This window comes from Carex rostrata, chromosome 5 (assembly GCF_964058835.1).
Source record: "Carex rostrata chromosome 5, lpCarRost1.2, whole genome shotgun sequence".
In the NCBI taxonomy this organism is placed as follows: domain Eukaryota; kingdom Viridiplantae; phylum Streptophyta; class Magnoliopsida; order Poales; family Cyperaceae; genus Carex; species Carex rostrata.
In genome coordinates, this window is record NC_135922.1 from 11,704,406 (window position 1) to 11,724,649 (window position 20,244).

Genomic DNA, 20,244 nt, shown 5'->3' on the forward strand with positions numbered 1-20,244 from the left:
CTCATTTTGGTTCCAACTATAGAGGAATTGCAGAATAATGCAACTTACATCACCACTCCAGGGAAGGGAATCCTTAATTATAATGCTCCTTGTTGATCTATCTATGATTGCAAGCATACTCTTATTGTAATTCCATCACAGGAAAGGGAGTTTCTTAATTGTGCAGTTTCATAAATCAGAGAGAATGAAGTACAGTAAATTGGAAACATGCATTTAAGACCTCACATAACAATCAAAGATATAAAGGTTAAAAACTGACAACAAAACACCCTTTGATATGAACCATTCAAGTACAGTGTTACATCCATATGTATTACATTCATCTCAACTAAATCAAATAAAAAATAAATCCTTCAAGCTACTACCATCCATTTTATTAATGAATTGTACCTCAGACCTGACGACTAAACTTTAAACAGGGCTCTTAAATATTGCTACTGGTTATGAGTTATATTGATCAACTGATCTCAAATTGAAAAATCAGATACGCCCATCACAATTGGATTGTCAATTTTGATATATCCACCTGTTGTCTCAGCTCTTCCCTCCGTTCAGTGTTGCTCCACCACCTGCCAAGAATTATGAAAAACAGTAATGGTACCCACATTTAAGATGGTCAGAAGTGCTATGAAAAATGCTATATTATCCAATTTGCGCAAATTAACTTTTAAAGAATTCATAATGCCTCAATAAGCCAAATTTCTGTCATCAAACATTTCTACCGAAAAAGAAGAAGAAGAGAAGTTAAAGAGCCTAGTCACTTGGTACTGGTACATGCTGGTAATGGATCCCACTGGAATATAACAAAAATCAAATACTGCAATCTTTGATAACTACTAAAGTCCTTGTCATATTAAAAATAAAATAATAAGCACAAACCAAGCTGTTGTAGAGCCCATGTGGTGCTTGCACTTCCTCCACAGTGGCCATCGAAAACCCTGGAAGAAAGAGCCAGGAATAGGAAGAGACGGGTTTGTTTATCGCAACAGAGATTTGGGAGAAACGATCCTCTTCTTTTTTCCAATTTCGGAAAACTAACGGAGAGGAGATTTTTTAATTTTTCCGTTTCTGTTTGAGGCATCAGCGCCCTATCCTTGTGCACGAAATTTAAAGCAATTTGATGGTTAAAAAGTTAAAAAGTCCGTAGCAAATTATGGAGTTAGCTATCGGTTGCATGCTAGCCAATTCCTATATATATATATATATCAGGTCGTTTGCACAATATTATCAGAGCAATTACTTTTTGTCTGTTGGTTTGGACCCATTGTAAATTATAGTATCTGTTACATTTATAATTTCATATCCTGCATTAAAAAAGTTTCAGAACAAAAAATCGCGCTCGTGTGCGTGTATGAATAAGACAGAAAATATTGGAGCAATTTCCATACATACCCCAGCAAAGATAAATGCGCAGAAGTATTACTATTTTGCCTCACTTTGTATATCAGTTGAAAATATATAAACATTATGTATACCTCGTACATGATAAAAATACAATTGTTAAGGGACCAAATTGTAACATAGATGTGTTGGGCATTTGCATGGACAAATGAAAATATTCCCATAAGAATTATACTAGGGTACATGATTTATTTTTATGGTACATCCAATTTACATCTTTGAGAAACACATCATGATAGCCTGATGAGTCTGATATTCAGTTGTCAGACCAACAGAGGAATGAAATGGATATAGGAACAAATTAAAGAGAGAGATAATGTAGTTAATAGTTTCAATTTCCTTAACCAATTGCTAATTTTTACAATCCAGTTTCTATTTATATCAACTACAAGTCTAATGCAGATAATAGTATTGACATGGATGCAAATAGTTAATAGGCGTAAGCATGAAACTGAGAAGTGTGAATACCAGAACCGCAGCTGTAGTTGCATATAATTTACAGATTTGATATTTTCTACATGCAGCTGCTGTGAAAATTTGTATATGTTTAATTTGGAATGTTATAAACATTAGGTAGATGATTAGTGCATTTCACCGTACAAAAATGGCACATTACAGTCACCCAAATGATCATATAATATGTTCAATATTAGACTCAGTTTGTTCATAATGAACAGGCAAAATTTTTAGAAACAAGTATGATTCAATCTGAACATCATGTCTACATTAAAAAGCATCCGAAAAAATTTCTTGGCTTTAAATGTTTACAAATATTCTAATTTTATAATATTTGGAATTTATCTCATACAACGCAAAGAGAAGAGCCTATACTGTAATTGTTACCAGCTGCAGGGGCAAAATGGTAATTTGGTCTGCACTGATGCAAGTATTTTTTATGCATTGTAAAGAAAATGCAACCTTGTAAATAAGGTGACAACGAGAATAAAAAAGAACCAGATAAAAGAAAAAATTAAGCAAAGGAGTATGTACAAATAATTTTGTTACTAGATCAACCAACCAGCTCATTTAAAGTAAGATAGTTCATTTAATAGCTCAACATAATTGGTTGCTTAAATAATCAGTCTTACATAGTATCTCGTCCATGACATCTCTTGCATCCACGAGACAATTGTAAGTCAGAACATTGGGCCCATGCCCGTTGGAAACAATGTGTGCAGTATTTTCCCTGCCTTGTCTATCAGCCCTTTCTTGCAAAGCCAATCTATGAGAGTGGTGTAGATCACAATATTAGGTTGAAGCCCTTTAGAAGCTATGTGATGCAGGAGTTACTCTGCCTTTTCAATTTCTCTTTGTCTGCGCAGTGCAACCGAGAGCATTGTAAGTTACAACATTCGGTTCAAGGCCTTTAGAAATCATGCACTGCAGAATCTGCTCGGCCTTGTGTAGTAGCCCTTTCTTACGAAGCCCATCAATGAGAACGTTATAGGTCACGATATCAGGTTGAACCCCTTTAGAAACCATGAAATCAAGGAGCTCCTCTGCCTTCTCAATTTCTCCTTTCTTGCATAGCATATCCATGAGAGCATTGAAAGTCACAACATCTGGTTCAAGGCCTTTGGAAATCATGCACTGCAGAATCTGCTCGGCCTTGTGTAGTAGCCCTTTCTTGCACAGCCCATCAATGAGAATGGTATAGCTCACAATATCAGGTTGAACTGCTTTAGAAACCATGAAATCAAGGAGCTCCTCTGCCTTCTCAATTTCTCCTTTCTTGCATAGCATATCCATGAGAGCATTGAAAGTCACAACATCTGGTTCAAGGCCTTTGGAAATCATGCACTGCACCATCTGGTTTGCCGTGTCCAGTAGCCCTTTCTTGCACAGCCCATCAATGAGAATGTTATAGGTCACGAGATCAGGTTGAACCCCTTTAGAAACCATGAAATCAAGGAGCTCCTCTGCCTTCTCAATTTCTCCTTTCTTGCTTAGCATATCCATGAGAACATTGAAAGTCACAACATTTGGTTCAAGGCCTTTGGAAATCATGTACTGCACCATCTGGTTTGCCTTGTCCAGTAGTCCTTTCTTGCACAGCCCATCAATGAGAATGGTATAGCTCACAATATCAGGTTGAACTGCTTTAGAAACCATGAAACTGAGGAGTTTTTCTGCATTTTCAATTTCTCCTTTCTTGCATAGCACATCCATGAGAGCATTGTAGGTCACAACATCCGGTTCAAGGCCTTCGGAAATCATGCACTGCACCATCTGGTTTGCATTGTCAAGTAGCCCTTTCTTGCACAGCCCATCAATTAGAATGCTATAGGTCACGATATCAGGTTGAACCCCTTTAGAAACCATGAAATCCAGGAGTTCTTCTGCCTTTTCAATTTCTCCTTTCTTGCATAGCACGTTCATGAGAGCATTGTAAGTCACAACATTTGGTTCAAGGTCTTTGGAAATCATGCACTGCAGTATTTGTGTTGCCTTGTCTAGCAGCCCTTTCTTGCACAGCCCATCAATTAGAATGCTATAGGTCACAATATCAGGTTGAACCCGTTTAGAAACCATGAAATCCAGGAGTTCTTCTGCCTTTTCAATTTCTCCTTTCTTGCATAGCACGTTCATGAGAGCATTGTAAGTCACAACATTTGGTTCAAGGTCTTTGGAAATCATGCACTGCAGTATTTGTGTTGCCTTGTCTAGCAGCCCTTTCTTGCACAGCCCATCTATGAGAGTGGTATAGGTCACGACATCAGGTTGAAGCCCTTTAGAAACCATGTAATCCACGAGTTCCTCTGCCTTGCCAATTTGTCCCATCTTACAAATCCCGTTCATAAGAGTGTTATAGGAGAAGAGATCAGGTGTGCAGCCCAGCTTAGGCATTTTATCAAGCACTATGGCTGCAGCTTCATGAATCCTACTATCTTTACAAAGACCCTTCAGTAATGGATTGAAGACACCAGGATTAGACCCCGGTCCCTCCTTAAGAGCCCTTCCGAGTAAAACAAAAGCTAATCCGATCCGATCCACTCGCATACAGCAGTTGATCAAGATGTTATACGTGTACACATTGGGTGATATTTGATTAGTTTGGGCCAACTGGTTAAAGAGGGAAAATATAGTCGGGTAATGGTTGGTTAAATTGTTCATGCGAACCAGCGTTGTGAATAGATGGTTGAAGGGATAGATGGTCGGTGCCGGGTCTCTGGTGGTCAGCAGCCGGTCAAACAGGTGACATGCTTCAGTGACAGTAAGGGTGCCGGATCTACAGCGCTCTCTTACAAACGATTCTAATTGGCGGCTCCCCATTGCCCCGGATTACTCACTCAGTACCACGGAAAATGCTTTTGGACTCTTAATTCGAGCTGGATTTGATTAACTTATAATCAAAATATGGAAGGAAAAACGAATAGCAAGCTAATCCCAAGCAACGTTCAGCACCTAAAAACGAATACATAGCAAATATCGTGCAAGAAGTTAGCTATTTTGAAAATACTTTGATAACCATGAATTAAAATTTGAAAAATGAATTCTTTAGTTGAACTAAAATGGGGTCGACAGCATTCACAGGGAGAGAGAGCAGCAGGTGAGAATGTGGGACCATACCTGACAGAGAGGAGTGTTCTCCAGGAGCTCGGTTTCGATCTTAGTTGGTAAGGGGAAATAGATCGAGGTTTGTGGCTCTTTGATGAATCCCTTTGATCTAGGGTTTTAAGTGCTTTTCTATCTTCTTTCACTGGAAGGAGAGTAACTTCCGAGCTTCAGTCCAAGCACAGACGAAAATGGATCGACTAAAGTGTATCTTAGTAGACTCATATTGCCTAAGGTAACTCAAATTTTGAGTTTGCATCCGGATCGTCTGATCTCTGTTTTCCAACTTAAGTCGGATTGATCGAGATTCTAATCGGACGGACCGGATCCAAACTTAAAGTTTGAGTTACTTCAGAAATCGGGACTCCATCTGACTTCTAGTTCTTAGATATTTTTTTAATAATTTTTATTTTCCTCAATACTTGCATATTTACAAAATCTCAAAACTTATTTGTAATAATACAAAATTATAATGATGATGATCATTCGTACGCATCTTGATATTTTAACTATATGTTCTAAACAATACTAGAAAATATTAAAAGAGGGTTCAAATGCCTTCATTTTTTATGCCTCCATTTTTAAAAAAATTTATAACTCAAAATTTAAATCTTAAAATTCAAAATAAAACCGTTGGATATGAAATACATCATTTTATCTATGCATGTGTAAAAAATTATGGCATTTCAACTTTGTTTCGGTTATCATCTTGAGCTTGTAAAAATTATTAATGTGGATAATTTATAGACGTTGATTTCTCAACTTATTGATTCATATAAAAGCAAAATCAAAATGTGATAATTTTTTTATGAGCACATAAAGAAAATAACATAGAACATATATAACGGTTTTATTTTGACGTTTAAGTTTTAAATTTTGAGTTATTTAAGTTTTTAAAAATAAAGGCATAATGGAGGCACAAAAAATGTAGGCATTTGAACCCTCATATTAAAAATAGCTTGTCAAATATTTAAAAAATAATTGTTTTTTTTATTAAAAGCAATCCGTTCAATATTTAAAAAACTCATAACGATTGATTATATTTTTCGTAACCATATATTAAAAACAAAGAATGCATTATTAAAGCTAGTTACCTATGTGTTCGAAATTTTAAAAGTACCCTCAATAAAAAATAATAATAAATTAAAAGATAGATTTGTGATAATTCCAAATTTATAAGACAATGTGAAATGGCGACCTCATTCATTGGGACCGCCATTTCACGTTGCGGTCTCACAAAAATCATAAGTTTTAGTTTGTTACATTTAATTTTAATATAATTGTTTAATAATTATATAGAAAGAACAATAATAATTTGAATATGTTAGAAAGAAAATCAAACAAAATAGATAAAATATCTTATAATTTAGATGTATTAGAAGGACTCTAAAATATTTCTTAGGCATTTGTTTTCTAGCAGTAAAAAAAAAAATTGAACTATTTTTTTGGTGTATTACATGGAAAAAATTTGGATTTGAATTATCGATCTCGATTCAAAAATCAATTATGGTAAATAAAGAAATTATCGTAGACCTTCTAGTCAAAGGTTTAAATAGCGTTTATCGCGTCATAGCGGACTAGCTAAAAAAACGACACTATGCTCAAATAGCGTCGCTATAGTGCGGAATAGCGCGCTATAGCACTGATAGCGTCATATCTTCTATGTTCGAAAAATGCTATAGCAGCACTATTTAGAACCTTGCTTCTAGTACATTCAAATTTTAAGTTGCTCCATCTATTTTGAAAAAAAAAATGATTAAAAATGTTAAAATTGTGGCTGGTTTATGAAAAAAAAAATAGGAAGACAAATAAAAAAAAAGACCAATATAGTCTGATTACATCTCTAAATTCCTACGCAAAAAGAAAAGCAGTCTACAGGAGCAAAATGGTATTTGGTTTCAACTTAATTTCAACAATAAAACTAAATTGATTAATCATGTAACTTTGTTGACATGATCATTAATTTCAGCCTTTAAACTCATTTCCCGAGTTCTTTTGACAAATCATTATTCAAAAGTTGTTGAACACTATAATATGCAAGTATGCATCAAATAGTTTAAATCAGGCCAATTCACCTATGACTCGTTGCATGTAAAATTAATATAGAGTCATATATTAAATTTAAGATATTAGATTTTAAATTTAATTATTGTTATTGTGATGAATCATAATTCTAATTTATTACCGTTGAACTGTTTGTTCACAGTTTTATTGTTTGGTTTATATTTGTAAAAGCATTGATGTTAATGTTATACAAAGTGAAATCCAGGATATTACAAAAGAAACTGGATGAATTTCATGATAGACTGAAGACTCTGAGACTCAGTTGTCAGACCAACACTGGAACAAAGTGGGAATTGGAAGAAATTATAGAGATAAATTAATTGAGAAAGAGGGCAAATGTAGATACTAGATTCAATTTCATTAACCAATTGCTAATTCTTACAATTCGGTTCCGATTTATATCAAATAGTTAAAAAGTTGCAAGTGTGAAACTGAAAAAAGTGGGAATACCAGAATTGTGTACAAATAAAAAAAAACATCCAAAATATATTCTGGCTTTAAATGTGCACAAATATTCTAATTTTATAATATTTTAAATTGATGTCATCCAACACAAGGCCCATGTTGTAACAACCTCCAAGCACATAATTGTGATTAGCGGCCTAAAAGCTGCAGCGAAAAGAGAGTTCCTATACTCTGATAGTTATTTGGTTTCAACAAAGGTTTGATCAACATTTAAATCAAATTCATTGATCATATAAATTTCTTGAGAAACTCCTTTACCGTGTCAGCTTCTCCTTCATTGCATAATGCATCCGTGAGAGCAATGTAAGTCATGACATTGGGCTCATGCCCTTCGGAAACCATGCGTAGCGGCATTTTCACTGCCTTGTCTATCAGCCCTTTGTTGCACAGCCCATCTATGAGAGTGGTATATGTCACAATATTAGGTTGAATCCCTTTAGAAACCATGCGATCAAGGAGTTCCTCTGCCTTCTCAATTTCTCCTTGGTTGCACAGTGCATCCATGATAGCAGTGTAAGTCACAACATTTGGTTCAAGGCCTTTAGAAATCATGCAATGCACCATCTGCTTTGCCTTGTCTATTAGCCCTTTCCTGCAAAGCCCATCCACAAGAGTGTTATAGGTCACAATATTAGATAGAAGCCCTTTAGAAATCATGTAATCTAGAAGTTCTTCTGCCTTATCAATTTCTCCTTTCTTGCAAAGACCATTTATAAGAGTGTTATAGCTCACGACATTAGGTTGAAGCCCTTTAAAAATCATGTAATCTAGGAGTTCCTCTGCCTTGTCAATTTCTCCCATCTTACACAGCCCATTCAGAACAATGTTATAGGAGAAGAGATCAGGTGTGCAGCCCAGCTTAGGCATTTTATCGAGCACTATGGTTGCAGCTTCATGGATCCTATTATCCTTACAAAGACCCTTCAGTAATGGATTATAGACACGTGGATCAGCCCCCGGTCCGTCTTTAAGAAACCGCCCGAGTAAAACAAAACCTAATCTGACCCGATCCACTCGGGTACAGCAGCCTATTAATATACTATATGTGTGGTCATTGGGTGAGATCTGTTTAGATTGGGTCAATCGGTTAAAGAGGGAAAAGATAGCCGGGTGATGGTTTGTTAAGTTGTTCATGCGAACGAGCGCTGCGAAGAGAAGGTTGAAGGGATAGATAGTCGGTGCTGGGTCCTTGGCGATGATCAGGCGGTTCAACAGACCAAGTGCTTCTGAGAGAGTCATGGTGCCCGACTTACTATGCATTCTTACTAACGATACCAACTTGCGGGTCGCCATGGAAATGAGGGAGAAATCAGAAAGAGAAGGAGAGAAGTATGGGAATTGTGAATTTGTGATACCGCAATGATAGACAGCGAAGAAAAGAAAAGAAACCTTCGATGGCTTGTGACAAAAGCCTGAACTACGCAAGGTTTTATCTACTGGAAAAATTATTGGGCTTGGCCCGTATGTTTGTGATTTCACATTTGGGATGTGCTAATTTAAAAATAATCTAAATTTGACTTAATAAATGTTTATATTTTACCTATCAAAAACATTTTTTTTGCAATTTCATGCTAAACGAAAGTCCTGTATTTTATAGAGAGGGGACTAACTTTGGTTCAATACTGGTTTAAATAGTGAAAAAAAAAATGCATTGCAACGATAGTTCTGTAATTTTCATTAGCCCAACTTTTGCTTGGTACTAAAATAATATACACCAAGTTTGTCAATTTTGATTATGAGAGAATGTCTGAGCACTTTGATAGCCTGTTTATATTGCTCATGCTTCTAGAAAGCATACAAATAATGATAAATAATAAATAAATAAATAAATAAAAAAACATTTCTCATAATAGTTTTTGCGTATCTCTGGATTGGCATTTAACAACTATCACTTAAGAAGGATATCACCAGTGGTGGTAATAAAGTGAAATACAAAATGACTTTTTTGTAGTATTCTCCTTTTAACAGTACACATATGGAATGAAGCATCTGACAAATTATACATAAAACAAAAACTCTCCTTTTAATTACTACTATCCAAATGGTAGGACAGACTTAATTTTTTTTTTTTTTTTGTAAATAAGATAGGATTCAAGCCCCTGACTTATGTAAACCCTGAAACATATGTTAAAAAAAAAAAAGACAGACTAATGTAAATATTCAAAAATAGTAACATGTTCCATTAATTTCTTATGTTTAATAAAAAATATATAATCCACATAAGTAGGTTATTTAGTGCTTAGTATAAACCCTGATAAAAAGATGCATTTTATTATAGATGTTGTCAGACTAACCAGGATAATTTCAAAGGCGAAAAATACCCAATACTCTCAGCTTGTCTTGATCGTGACACTTTCTCACAACTCTCAACTTGTATTACAATCAGGAGAAGTTTTGCCACTAACCTTGTAGTGTGATCCATATTTTGCAAAATACAAAGTGTTAGTAAAATTTTCAGCTTTATATTTCAAATTTTCAAAGTACCCAATTTGTACCAAAGAAGAGATGAAATCAAATACATACAAACTTGGTCACGTTCAACTAAAATCAGCTCGTCAGCTCTATATCATTATGGAGAACAGAAATTAGGATACTTCAGTAAAAACATGTTTCTGGAAACTTACTGTTAAATTAGTAATGAGTACAAAAGTTTAGATACGACATGAACTGAAATGGATCAGAATTTAGTCCAAACCTGTGTTAACCAAGTCAGAACAACTCTGATCCAATAGGGTCAAATTTGGAAAAATTCAGCTCTGTAATTTATGTTAGCAAACAAGGGCCTTTTGAATGTGTATCCACAAATGCTCCTCCTGCACTTTGTTATTATTTTTTTAAGGTTAGTTAGAGATGACCAACCAATAATTTCATTAAATCAAATTAAAATTTCAATGTGAATAGATCACATGAAATTAAAAAGACAGTAAAACAAAAAGACCAGAAAAACTAATCCAACCATAACAAAAGAAAAAATGATCCTGCACTTTGATCTATTAACTAATTAAGAGAATGGATCTATTCAGTTTTCTGCCAATAAGATTCTCTGCAAGGAAGAAATGTTTTTGAAATCATATTTCTCTTATTTCAGATAACAACTGTTAATCTGAGTCAATTGAAACTGATCCAGTACTTATAATCCCAAACCCATTTCAGAACTGAATATTTCCTTCAAGATTCTCTGCACTGAGTTTAAAGAGCATTGTTTTAGCTGAATGTTTTCCTGAGGAAATTTCTTTTAACTATTCGAACCAAAAAGGTCAAACTTATTCACCAAAGTTTTATATTGCAAACATTACCTAAGTTTTGCCTTTATATATCATCATGATAAAGCTCTGTAAATCATCCACTTGATGTACGAGACAGGTTGTACGAGACATACCAGTGACCCATATAATGTTCCTCAATATGCAAAATTTAAGCATGAAGAATAGTGATTCAAACAAAAGAAAAAATACCAATTGGCCATCAGCACTGCATATGATTTATACCAGTCTCAACCTCCAGGTTAATTACTTCTCTTCTGACTGTGCTCCCTTTGCTAGGTTGGGATTTCCAAAGCCATGTGATGCAGGAGTTATTCAGCCTTCTCAATTTCTCCTTGTTTGCACAGTGCATCTGAGAGCACTGTAAGTTATAACATCCGGTTCAAGGCCTTCGGAAATCATACACTGCAGCATCTGCTCGGCCTTGTCTAGCAGCCCTTTCTTACACAGCCCATCAATGAGAATGTTATAAGTCACAATATCAGGTTGAACCCCTTTAGAAACCATGAAATCAAGGAGCTCCTCTGCCTTCTCAATTTCTCCTTTCTTGCATAGCATATCCATGAGAGCATTGAAAGTCACAACATCTGGTTCAAGGCCTTTGGAAATCATGCACTGCACCATCTGGTTTGCCTTGTCTAGTAGCCCTTTCTTGCACAGCCTGTCAATGAAAATGTTATAGGTCACGATACCAGGTTGAACCCCTTTAGAAACCATGAAATCCAGGAGTTCTTCTGCCTTTTCAATTTCTCCTTTCTTGCATAGCACGTCCATGAGAGCATTGTAAGTCACAACATCTGGTTCAAGGCCTTTGGTAATCATGCACTGCAGCATCTGGTTTGCCTTGTCCAGTAGCCCTTTCTTGCACAGCCCATCTATGAGAGTGGTATAGGTCACGATATTAGGTTGAAGACCTTTAGAAACCATGCGATCAAGGAGTTCCTCTGCCTTCTCAATATCTCCTTGCTTGCACAGTGTATCCATGACAGCACTGTAAGTTACTACATCTGGTTCAAGGCCTTTGGAAATCATGCACTGCAGCATCTGTGTTGCATTGTCTAACAGCCCTTTCTTGCATAGCCCGTCAATGAGAGTGGTATAGGTCACAACATCAGGTTGAAGCCCTTTAGAAACCATGTAATCTACCAGTTCCTCTGCCTTGTCAATTTGTCCAATCTTACAAAGCCCATTCATAAGAATGTTATAGGAGAAGAGATCAGGTATGCACCCCAGCTTAGGCATTTTATCGAGCACTATTGCTGCAGCTTCATGGATCCTATCATCCTTACAAAGACCCTTCAGTAATGGATTGAAGACACCAGGATCAGCACCCGGCCCGACCTTAAGAAATTGTCCGAGTAGAACAAAAGCTAATCCGATCCGATCCACTCGGGTACAACAGTTTATCAAGATGCTATATGTGCAGACGTTGGGTAAGATATGTTTAGTCTGGGTCAATCGGTTAAAGAGAGAAAATATAGTCGGGTAATGGATGGTTAAATTGTTCATGCGGACCAGCGCTGTGAAGAGATGGTTGAAGGGATAGATGGATGGCGTCGGGCTGCTGGTTGCCAGAAGCTGATCAAACAGGCAATGTGCTTCATTAACAGTAAGGGTGCCCAATCTACAGCGCTCTCTTACAAATGATTCTAATTGGCGGGTCCCCATTGCCCGGGATTACTCACTCAGTAGTATGGAAAATGATTCTAATTGGAGAGGAGAGTTCCCAAGGAGCTCGGTTTGGATCAAGTTGGTAGGTAATTTGTGTTTGCTTCTGTGCAACCTTCGATTAAATAGATTGATGATTGTCGCTCTTTGATCTAGGTTTTTGCTATTTTCTTTCACTGGAATGAGCTGACTTCGGAGCTCAGTCCAAGCACAAACAAAATGGGTCTCAGTTATCGTAATTTAATTAATTTTGCCTTAGGTACCTCAAATTTTATGTTTGTATTCAGACCGTCGATCAACTTTGGTACCAATATTAAATAATCCCATGCATTCCACTGGCCACATCTGATCGGATGGATCGAATCCAAAATAAAAATTTGAGTTACTTGAGTGCATCCGGACGAATGTCTACTTGTAAGCACTTTTAAGCAGAGTGACAAGATACCCAAATTATACTGAATAATTCTTTTTTGAGGTGATGCTGAACTGAATGTCGAATTATTCGGTTGACTGAACTTTAATCCAATTAAAACTGAATATTTCGTAAATTTTATGAACTTTTCCCTAATTTTACAAATTATTCACGGAACTTTTTCCAAATTTTTTTCAAAAACAATTTTTTTTTTTTTGCTCTCTTGCAAAACTGAGATTTCTGATCCGCATAATTTCGAATCATTTTCAAATCACGAATTTTTAATCTCACCGAACTAAATCCGAATAATTCATTTGTCGGTGTGCTTTTACGGTTCTACTTCTACCTCTACTTGGATAGAATCATCGTTGGTTCTCATACAAAAGTTAGAACTTGGGCATGGGGCCAATAATATTTCTCTATAGACTGATTCGTACAGTCAATCGTTTGGCATGCAATAAATAGTCTAAGGGCGTGTTCGGCCGAATCACTATTCACGTGGGAAAAAAACATTCAGTTCAATTGAATTTTTTTTTCCCACAGAAACAGTGTTTTTCAGTTAAATTCTCATGCCCGTGCCCATTCCCATTTGTCGGCCGAACAGGCCCTAACTGAGCGCTCGAACACAACGATCATACCTATAGATTGCACAGTGAATTCAATGACCTCACTGTCAGCAGTGTGTATAGCAAGTCAGTTCGACTTTTTTGGACGACTTAATTAAACATGTTGTACCTTATGACACAGATTTTATGCCGCACAAAATTCAGTCCCAAAATTTTTTATACTATGATACAAAATCGAGAAAAAGGATTGAGGAGACTGGAGAGAGAACAATAACCAAAAGAACTCGAAGAATAAAAAGCTAGGGCCTAGGGGCAATAGTGGGAATTTTTTTTATAAACCATAATTACAAAAAAGATTTCGATGAAACCACCATGATCATTTTAATTTTTACAAAAAACATAAGAACTAAAATGTCATTTCGGTCCAGCTGTTTTTAAGGATTTTGAGAAAAAATACGTTAAAAAATATAAAAATACATGTGATCAATTGTCATTTCAGTCTCAAAAAAAAAATTCGGGACCAAAATAGCATTTCATTTCTTATGATTTTTGTAAAATAAATTAATCAGGTTGGTTTCATCAAAATCTTTTTTCTAATTATGGTTTATTAAAAAAATTCCAATAGTCAAATTAATTACATAAATTAATGAATAAGCAGTTTAATTAATTTTAAATCAAAGCAGAAATGTTAGGAGATGACTTGTATGGTTCAGAGTTGGAGAACAAAACAATTACAATAGAATTAATCTAAATGAGCGTACAATGATCTAAATCTCCAATAGCACACATATATGACTAATTGCCATATATAGAACTGGATTTTAAACGGGAGTTAATTTTAATGATAATTTTGATTAAATTGATCATTTATATCTAGGCAAATTTATCCACATTAAATATCAGGTTGTTTGCACAATATTATCAGAGCAAGTACTTTTTGTCTGCTGGTTTGGACCCATTGTTAATCATAGTATATGTTATATTTATAATTTCATATTAGCATAACATTAGCTGCATCTGCCAAAACCAATATTGTTAACAAAACCACATTAAATATCAGGTGATTAACAATGTTTTGTAATAAATGTATTCAATTTAACAATTATAATTTCATATTAGCATAACATTAGCACTGCTGTATATGTCAATGTTGTAAGCATTATGTTAATGTTTGAGAAATTTACTCATATTAAATGGCTAAAATTTGGTTCCAAAACATTGAACATCTATTAACTGGAAATTTTTAGAATTCTGCACAAAGGGGGGAAAAAAAAAAAAAGGATGACGTTTCACTTTTTCATTGTTATAAGTCAACTGTCAAACAAATTTGGTATCTTGCACACTATGCAAGAAAGGTTGGATATCAACAGCATATGAAATTTTTGGCAGCCTCGAATATTTGTTAATTACATAATAATGTTTACATATCACCAATTTAAGAACGTGACAGTTTAATTAGCTTACAAAGCCAATTTAAAAATAAAAAATACCCCCAAAAAAAGAATATTGAAGATATGATCGCTTATTATATCCATGGCATTCTCCAATGATATATAGTGAAATGCATATGGCATCATGTGTTTTTTACTTTTTACCGACCGACGAATATAAAAATAAATTCAACTGATTCAATGCAAGGAGGAGTTGGCATTGTGAGCTATATATTTTTATAGAATTGAGGGACCCCATCACCATGTCCTCATTTTCTATCAATAAACGAGAATTCATCAAATTATCTATATATATGATCAGTTGGAGTTTTATATAACTGCATGGTTAGGATATATTAAAATTCAGCATATTTGAATAATTAATAAGTAAATCTTATATTGCAAATTAATTTAAACGCACACATTTAATCAAATTCTTTACAATTGTTGCTAACAATTACTTCAAAATTACATGATGGAAATGAGATTACTTTTGTTAACTTTAACCGAAATCTTTATTAATAACTTAAAAAAAGTCAAAATTACATAAAATAACTACGTTTTTTTGGAAATTCGGAAACTAACATTATCCAACTCAATTCTGCTGAATAATCCAGCAGAAAGAGACTTTTCTAGGAAATCCCACTTCCGCTAGATTATCCAATGGAAATGTTACTCCTGCTAGATGCGGAAGTAGTTTTTTTTTTTTTTTTTTAATATTGATGTTTATATTTTATATTGTTTGATATTTTGTATGTCTAAATTGTTTGAATGTTATTTGAATTGAATTGTTCGCATCATTAATAAATTAGTCCGTAGTTTTAATATAATTGTTTGAATGTCGTTCGAATTTAATTGTTTGAATATTTTAATTAATTATTTGGTAGTTTTAATCTAATTTTTTATGATTAAAATCAGTTGCTTTAATAGAAATAAGATGTAGAAGTTCGAATAAAATAAAACCACAAGCTAGACTAACTATCAGAAAGCAACCAAAATAAAATATCCAACATAAAATTATAAACCCTAAAAGATAGTACTAATAGTCAGATATAACAAAACATGCCAATGAAATAAATAAGAGAGCCCTAAAGATAGTCAAGAAAAAGTGAATTGAGATGGGGAAAGATGCGCACGCTGCGGTCGCCTGAAGGGAGGAGTATCATCCCCGTTGTCATCGTCTGTGATCTCGAGCTGTGTCTAATTCGCATGAGGTGACTGGTAAGATGATACCCATGGGTCTCCTGGAGCTACTGGAGGATAATGATACTGAGCCAGGGCCTCCAGGAGTGATTGTCTCTGTGCCTCCTCCGTCTGATGATTATATAGATAATCCTCCATCCAATCAAGGTTTTCAGGGAATTCTTCATAAGTAGTACCCGTCTTATTTTGATCCTCGTAGTGAGCATACTGGATCACATGAAATTTAGTTAGTTATTAAGGTTAAAAAAATTAATTCTTCTAATACATTACATATCCTAACATTATGAACAATACTGAAAAAATAATATTGAACAAGTGTTTCTAACATCAATGTCCCATTTAGCAATACAATTTAGCTAAATATTGCTAAAGGTTAAAATACAATAGCCGGCAATGTGAAATAAATGTGAAATAGATAGAGAGGTTGAATATTACAAACCAGTTTATACCAAATTGTTACCTAAATAATAATTATTTTCTCTAATATCTTAGAAGTTTATCTCAAAAAAAAAAATAGGACTAGATGAGAAGATGTAATGGGGAACTTCTTAAATAATATTCAAAAGAAAATAATTTCTCACTAAATTTGTGTGTTTCACCTACCAATTAACACAATTTTCTAAAGATGTAATGGGGAACATCATATCTACATTAAAAACCATCCAAAAAAATTTCTTGGCTTTAAATGTGTACAAATATTCTAATTTTATAATATTTAGAATTTATCTCATACAACGCAAAGAGAAGAGCCTATACTGTAATTGTTACCAGCTGCAGGGGCAAAATGGTAAATTGGTCTGCACTGATGCAGGTATTTTTTATGCATTGTAAAGAAAATGCAACCTTGTAAATAAGGTGACGACGGGAAGAAAAAAGAACCAGATAAAAGAAAAAATTAAGCAAAGGAGTATGTACAAATAATTTTGTTACTAGATCAACCAACCAGCTCATTTAAAGTAAGATAGTTCATTTAATAGCTCAACATAATTGGTTGCTTAAATAATCAGTCTTACATAGTATCTCGTCCATGACATCTCTTGCATCCACGAGACAATTGTAAGTCACAACATTGGGCCCATGCCCATTGTAAACAATGTGTGCAGTATTTTCCTTGCCTTGTCTATCAGCCCTTTCTTGCAAAGCCAATCTATGAGAGTGGTATTAGATCACAATATTAGGTTGAAGCCCTTTAGAAGCTATGTGATGCAGGAGTTACTCTGCCTTTTCAATTTCTCTTTGTCTGCACAGTGCAACCGAGAGCATTGTAAGTTACAACATTCGGTTCAAGGCCTTTAGAAATCATGCACTGCAGCATCTGCTCGGCCTTGTGTAGTAGCCCTTTCTTACGCAGCCCATCAATGAGAATGGTATAGGTCACGATATCAGGTTGAACCCCTTTAGAAACCATGAAATCAAGGAGCTCCTCTGCCTTCTCAATTTCTCCTTTCTTGCATAGCATATCCATGAGAACATTGAAAGTCACAACATCTGGTTCAAGGCCTTTGGAAATCATGAACTGCACCATCTGGTTTGCCTTGTCCAGTAGCCCTTTCTTGCACACCCCATCAATGAGAATGTTATAGGTCACGAGATCAGGTTGAACCCCTTTAGAAACCATGAAATCAAGGAGTTCCTCTGCCTTCTCAATTTCTCCTTTCTTGCATAGCATATCCATGAGAGCATTGAAAGTCACAACATCTGGTTCAAGGCCTTTGGAAATCATGCACTGCACCATCTGGTTTGCCTTGTCCAGTAGCCCTTTCTTGCACAGCCCATCAATGAGAATGTTATAGGTCACGAGATCAGGTTGAACCCCTTTAGAAACCATGAAATCAAGGAGTTCCTCTGCCTTCTCAATTTCTCCTTTCTTGCATAGCATATCCAGGAGAGCATTGAAAGTCACAACATCTGGTTCAAGGCCTTTGGAAATCATGCACTGCACCATCTGGTTTGCCTTGTCAAGTAGCCCTTTCTTGCACAGCCCATCAATAAGAATGTTATAGGTCACAAGAACAGGTTGAACCCCTTTAGAAACCATGAAATCAAGGAGTTCCTCTGCCTTCTCAATTTCTCCTTTCTTGCATAGCATATCCAGGAGAGCATTGAAAGTCACAACATCTGGTTCAAGGCCTTTGGAAATCATGCACTGCACCATCTGGTTTGCCTTGTCCAGTAGCCCTTTCTTGCACACCCCATCAATGAGAATGTTATAGGTCACGAGATCAGGTTGAACCCCTTTAGAAACCATGAAATCAAGGAGTTCCTCTGCCTTCTCAATTTCTCCTTTCTTGCATAGCATATCCATGAGAGCATTGAAAGTCACAACATCTGGTTCAAGGCCTTTGGAAATCATGCACTGCACCATCTGGTTTGCCTTGTCCAGTAGCCCTTTCTTGCACAGCCCATCAATGAGAATGTTATAGGTCACGAGATCAGGTTGAACCCCTTTAGAAACCATGAAATCAAGGAGTTCCTCTGCCTTCTCAATTTCTCCTTTCTTGCATAGCATATCCAGGAGAGCATTGAAAGTCACAACATCTGGTTCAAGGCCTTTGGAAATCATGCAATGCAGCATCTGTGTTGCCTTGTCTAACAGCCCTTTCTTGCATAGCCCATCAATGAGAGTGGTATAGGTCACAACATCAGGTTGAAGCCCTTTAGAAACCATGTAATCTACCAGTTCCTCTGCCTTGTCAATTCGTCCCATCTTACAAAGCCCATTCATAAGAGTGTTATAGGAAACAAGATCAGGTATGCATCCCAGCTTAGGCATTTTATCAAGCACTATGGCTGCAACTTCATGGACCCTATAATCCTTACAAAGACCCTTCAGTAAAGGATTGAACACACGTGCTTCAGCACCCGGTCCGACCTTAAGAAACCGTCCGAGTAAAACAAAAGCTAATCCGACCCTATCCACTTGGGTACAACAGTTGATCAAGATGCTATACGTGGAGGCATCAGGTGAGATATGTTTAGCTTGGGTCAATCGGTTAAAGAGGGAAAATATAGTGGGGTAATAGTTGGTTAAGTTCTTCATGCGAACCAGCGCCGTGAAGAGATGGTTGAAAGGATAGATGGATGGCACCGGGTCACTGGTGGCCAGCAAGCGGTCAAACATGCAACTTACTTCAGGGACAGTAAGGGTGCCCGATCTACAACGCTCTCTTACAACCGATTCTAATTGGCGGGTCCCCATTACCGAGGATTACTCAGTAGTATGGCAAATGCTTTTGGACTCTTAATTAATCTGATTCCTCGAAGCCTAGGGCTCAGGTGCAAATGTGAGCTAATTTGTGCTGTTTTTGATTGACTTGTAATCAAGATATGCAAGGAAAAACGAATACCACGCTAATCTGAAGCACCGATCAGCACCTATCAACGAATACATAGCAAAGATTGCACAATAAATTAGATATTTTGAAAATATTTTGATAAGCTGAAATTAAAAATTGAAAAACGAACTCTTAGTGGAACTAAAATGGGGTCGAGAGCATTCACAGAGAGAGAGAGAGAGAGAGAATGTGGGACCATATCTGACGGAGAGGAGGAGCGTTCCCAAGGAGCTCGGTTTCGATCAAGTTCGTAAGTTGTGTTTTGCTTGTGTGCAACCTTCGATTGTTCAATCCGAGGTGAGGGAAACAAGACTGAGGTTTGTCGCTCTTCGATCTAGGGTTTTAAGTGCTTTTCTATCTTAGAGATTACTGTCAGTTGCAAGGAGAGACTTTTTTTAGCTCAGTTGAAGCACAGAGGAAAAGAAAAGGGGTTGACTACAGAATTCACATCCCTCAGGTTAGCTGACTGAGTACAATCAAATTGGACAGTCCAAGATTGGAATTTTTAACTTCGCACGAATCTTAAAGCACAAATAATACTGCTCTGATATTAAATCTGGGCCGTCCGTTTCAATTTTGTTGAGTCAGTACCTGGGAGGAGACGGATCCTTGACTAGAGGAATTCATATCAACTGACATGTGTTGACTCAAATTTTGAGTTTATATGGACCGTCCGATCTGCATTAGCACCAAGGAGTCCTGCAATCACGTCAGGTTGAATTGGGCATCGTACGGTCCGAACCTAAACTCAATTTTTTGAGTTGATTCATACGATTCCGGTCTCTTAAGTAGAGTGCAGCAATATCTACAGTTCAATATAGAAATATTCACTTATTTTTAACGGTAAGTTAATTGCTTCTAATATATAATCCTAAAAAAAAA

At 36.0% G+C, this 20,244-nt stretch overlaps 4 protein-coding genes and 2 long non-coding RNA genes across 7 annotated transcripts in view; 1 reads left to right on the top strand and 5 right to left on the bottom strand.

Moving 5' to 3' along the window:
• Window positions 1-20,244, top strand: part of LOC144554268 (uncharacterized) — a 54,820-nt gene that overhangs the window by 30,024 nt on the left and 4,552 nt on the right. The window contains exon 2 of the long non-coding RNA XR_013511590.1: window positions 10,849-10,989. This is a non-coding gene — a long non-coding RNA (uncharacterized LOC144554268). The remainder of the gene's footprint in view (window positions 1-10,848; window positions 10,990-20,244) is intronic.
• Window positions 256-939, bottom strand: LOC144553685 (uncharacterized). The gene is made up of 2 exons (XR_013511434.1): window positions 880-939; window positions 256-569 (listed from the first exon to the last, which is right to left on the bottom strand). It is a non-coding gene; the product is annotated as an uncharacterized LOC144553685 (long non-coding RNA).
• On the bottom strand, window positions 2,361-5,097 carry LOC144554559 (uncharacterized). Its single transcript, XM_078302875.1, has 2 exons — window positions 4,972-5,097; window positions 2,361-4,806 (listed from the first exon to the last, which is right to left on the bottom strand). The coding sequence occupies exon 2, from the start codon at window positions 4,672-4,674 to the stop codon at window positions 2,701-2,703; it is 1,974 nt and encodes a 657-aa protein (XP_078159001.1). The 5' UTR covers window positions 4,675-4,806; window positions 4,972-5,097; the 3' UTR covers window positions 2,361-2,700.
• LOC144554267 (uncharacterized) lies at window positions 7,571-12,166 on the bottom strand. The gene is made up of 2 exons (XM_078302590.1): window positions 12,044-12,166; window positions 7,571-8,406 (listed from the first exon to the last, which is right to left on the bottom strand). Exon 2 carries the CDS (start codon window positions 8,350-8,352, stop codon window positions 7,714-7,716), a length of 639 nt encoding a protein of 212 aa, XP_078158716.1. The 5' UTR covers window positions 8,353-8,406; window positions 12,044-12,166; the 3' UTR covers window positions 7,571-7,713.
• On the bottom strand, window positions 10,988-12,439 carry LOC144554264 (uncharacterized). The gene has a single exon (XM_078302586.1). The coding sequence runs from the start codon at window positions 12,414-12,416 to the stop codon at window positions 11,073-11,075; it is 1,344 nt and encodes a 447-aa protein (XP_078158712.1). The 5' UTR covers window positions 12,417-12,439; the 3' UTR covers window positions 10,988-11,072.
• LOC144553926 (uncharacterized) lies at window positions 15,776-19,726 on the bottom strand. 2 transcript variants are annotated; one of them, XM_078302102.1, is made up of 3 exons: window positions 19,559-19,726; window positions 17,041-19,402; window positions 15,776-16,234 (listed from the first exon to the last, which is right to left on the bottom strand). In XM_078302102.1, the coding sequence occupies exon 2, from the start codon at window positions 19,224-19,226 to the stop codon at window positions 17,253-17,255; it is 1,974 nt and encodes a 657-aa protein (XP_078158228.1). In that variant the 5' UTR covers window positions 19,227-19,402; window positions 19,559-19,726; the 3' UTR covers window positions 15,776-16,234; window positions 17,041-17,252. The 2 variants fall into 2 exon arrangements, with proteins under 2 accessions (XP_078158228.1, XP_078158227.1); XM_078302101.1 differs by having other exon boundaries at window positions 17,041-19,726.

Excerpts from the sequence above, each read along its gene's own strand:
- LOC144554267 (XM_078302590.1), bottom strand. The coding sequence starts at position 8,352 with ATGCCTAAGCTGGGCTGCACACCTGATCTCTTCTCCTATAACATTGTT.
- LOC144553926 (XM_078302102.1), bottom strand. The coding sequence starts at position 19,226 with ATGGGGACCCGCCAATTAGAATCGGTTGTAAGAGAGCGTTGTAGATCG.
- LOC144554559 (XM_078302875.1), bottom strand. The coding sequence starts at position 4,674 with ATGGGGAGCCGCCAATTAGAATCGTTTGTAAGAGAGCGCTGTAGATCC.
- LOC144554264 (XM_078302586.1), bottom strand. The coding sequence starts at position 12,416 with ATGGGGACCCGCCAATTAGAATCATTTGTAAGAGAGCGCTGTAGATTG.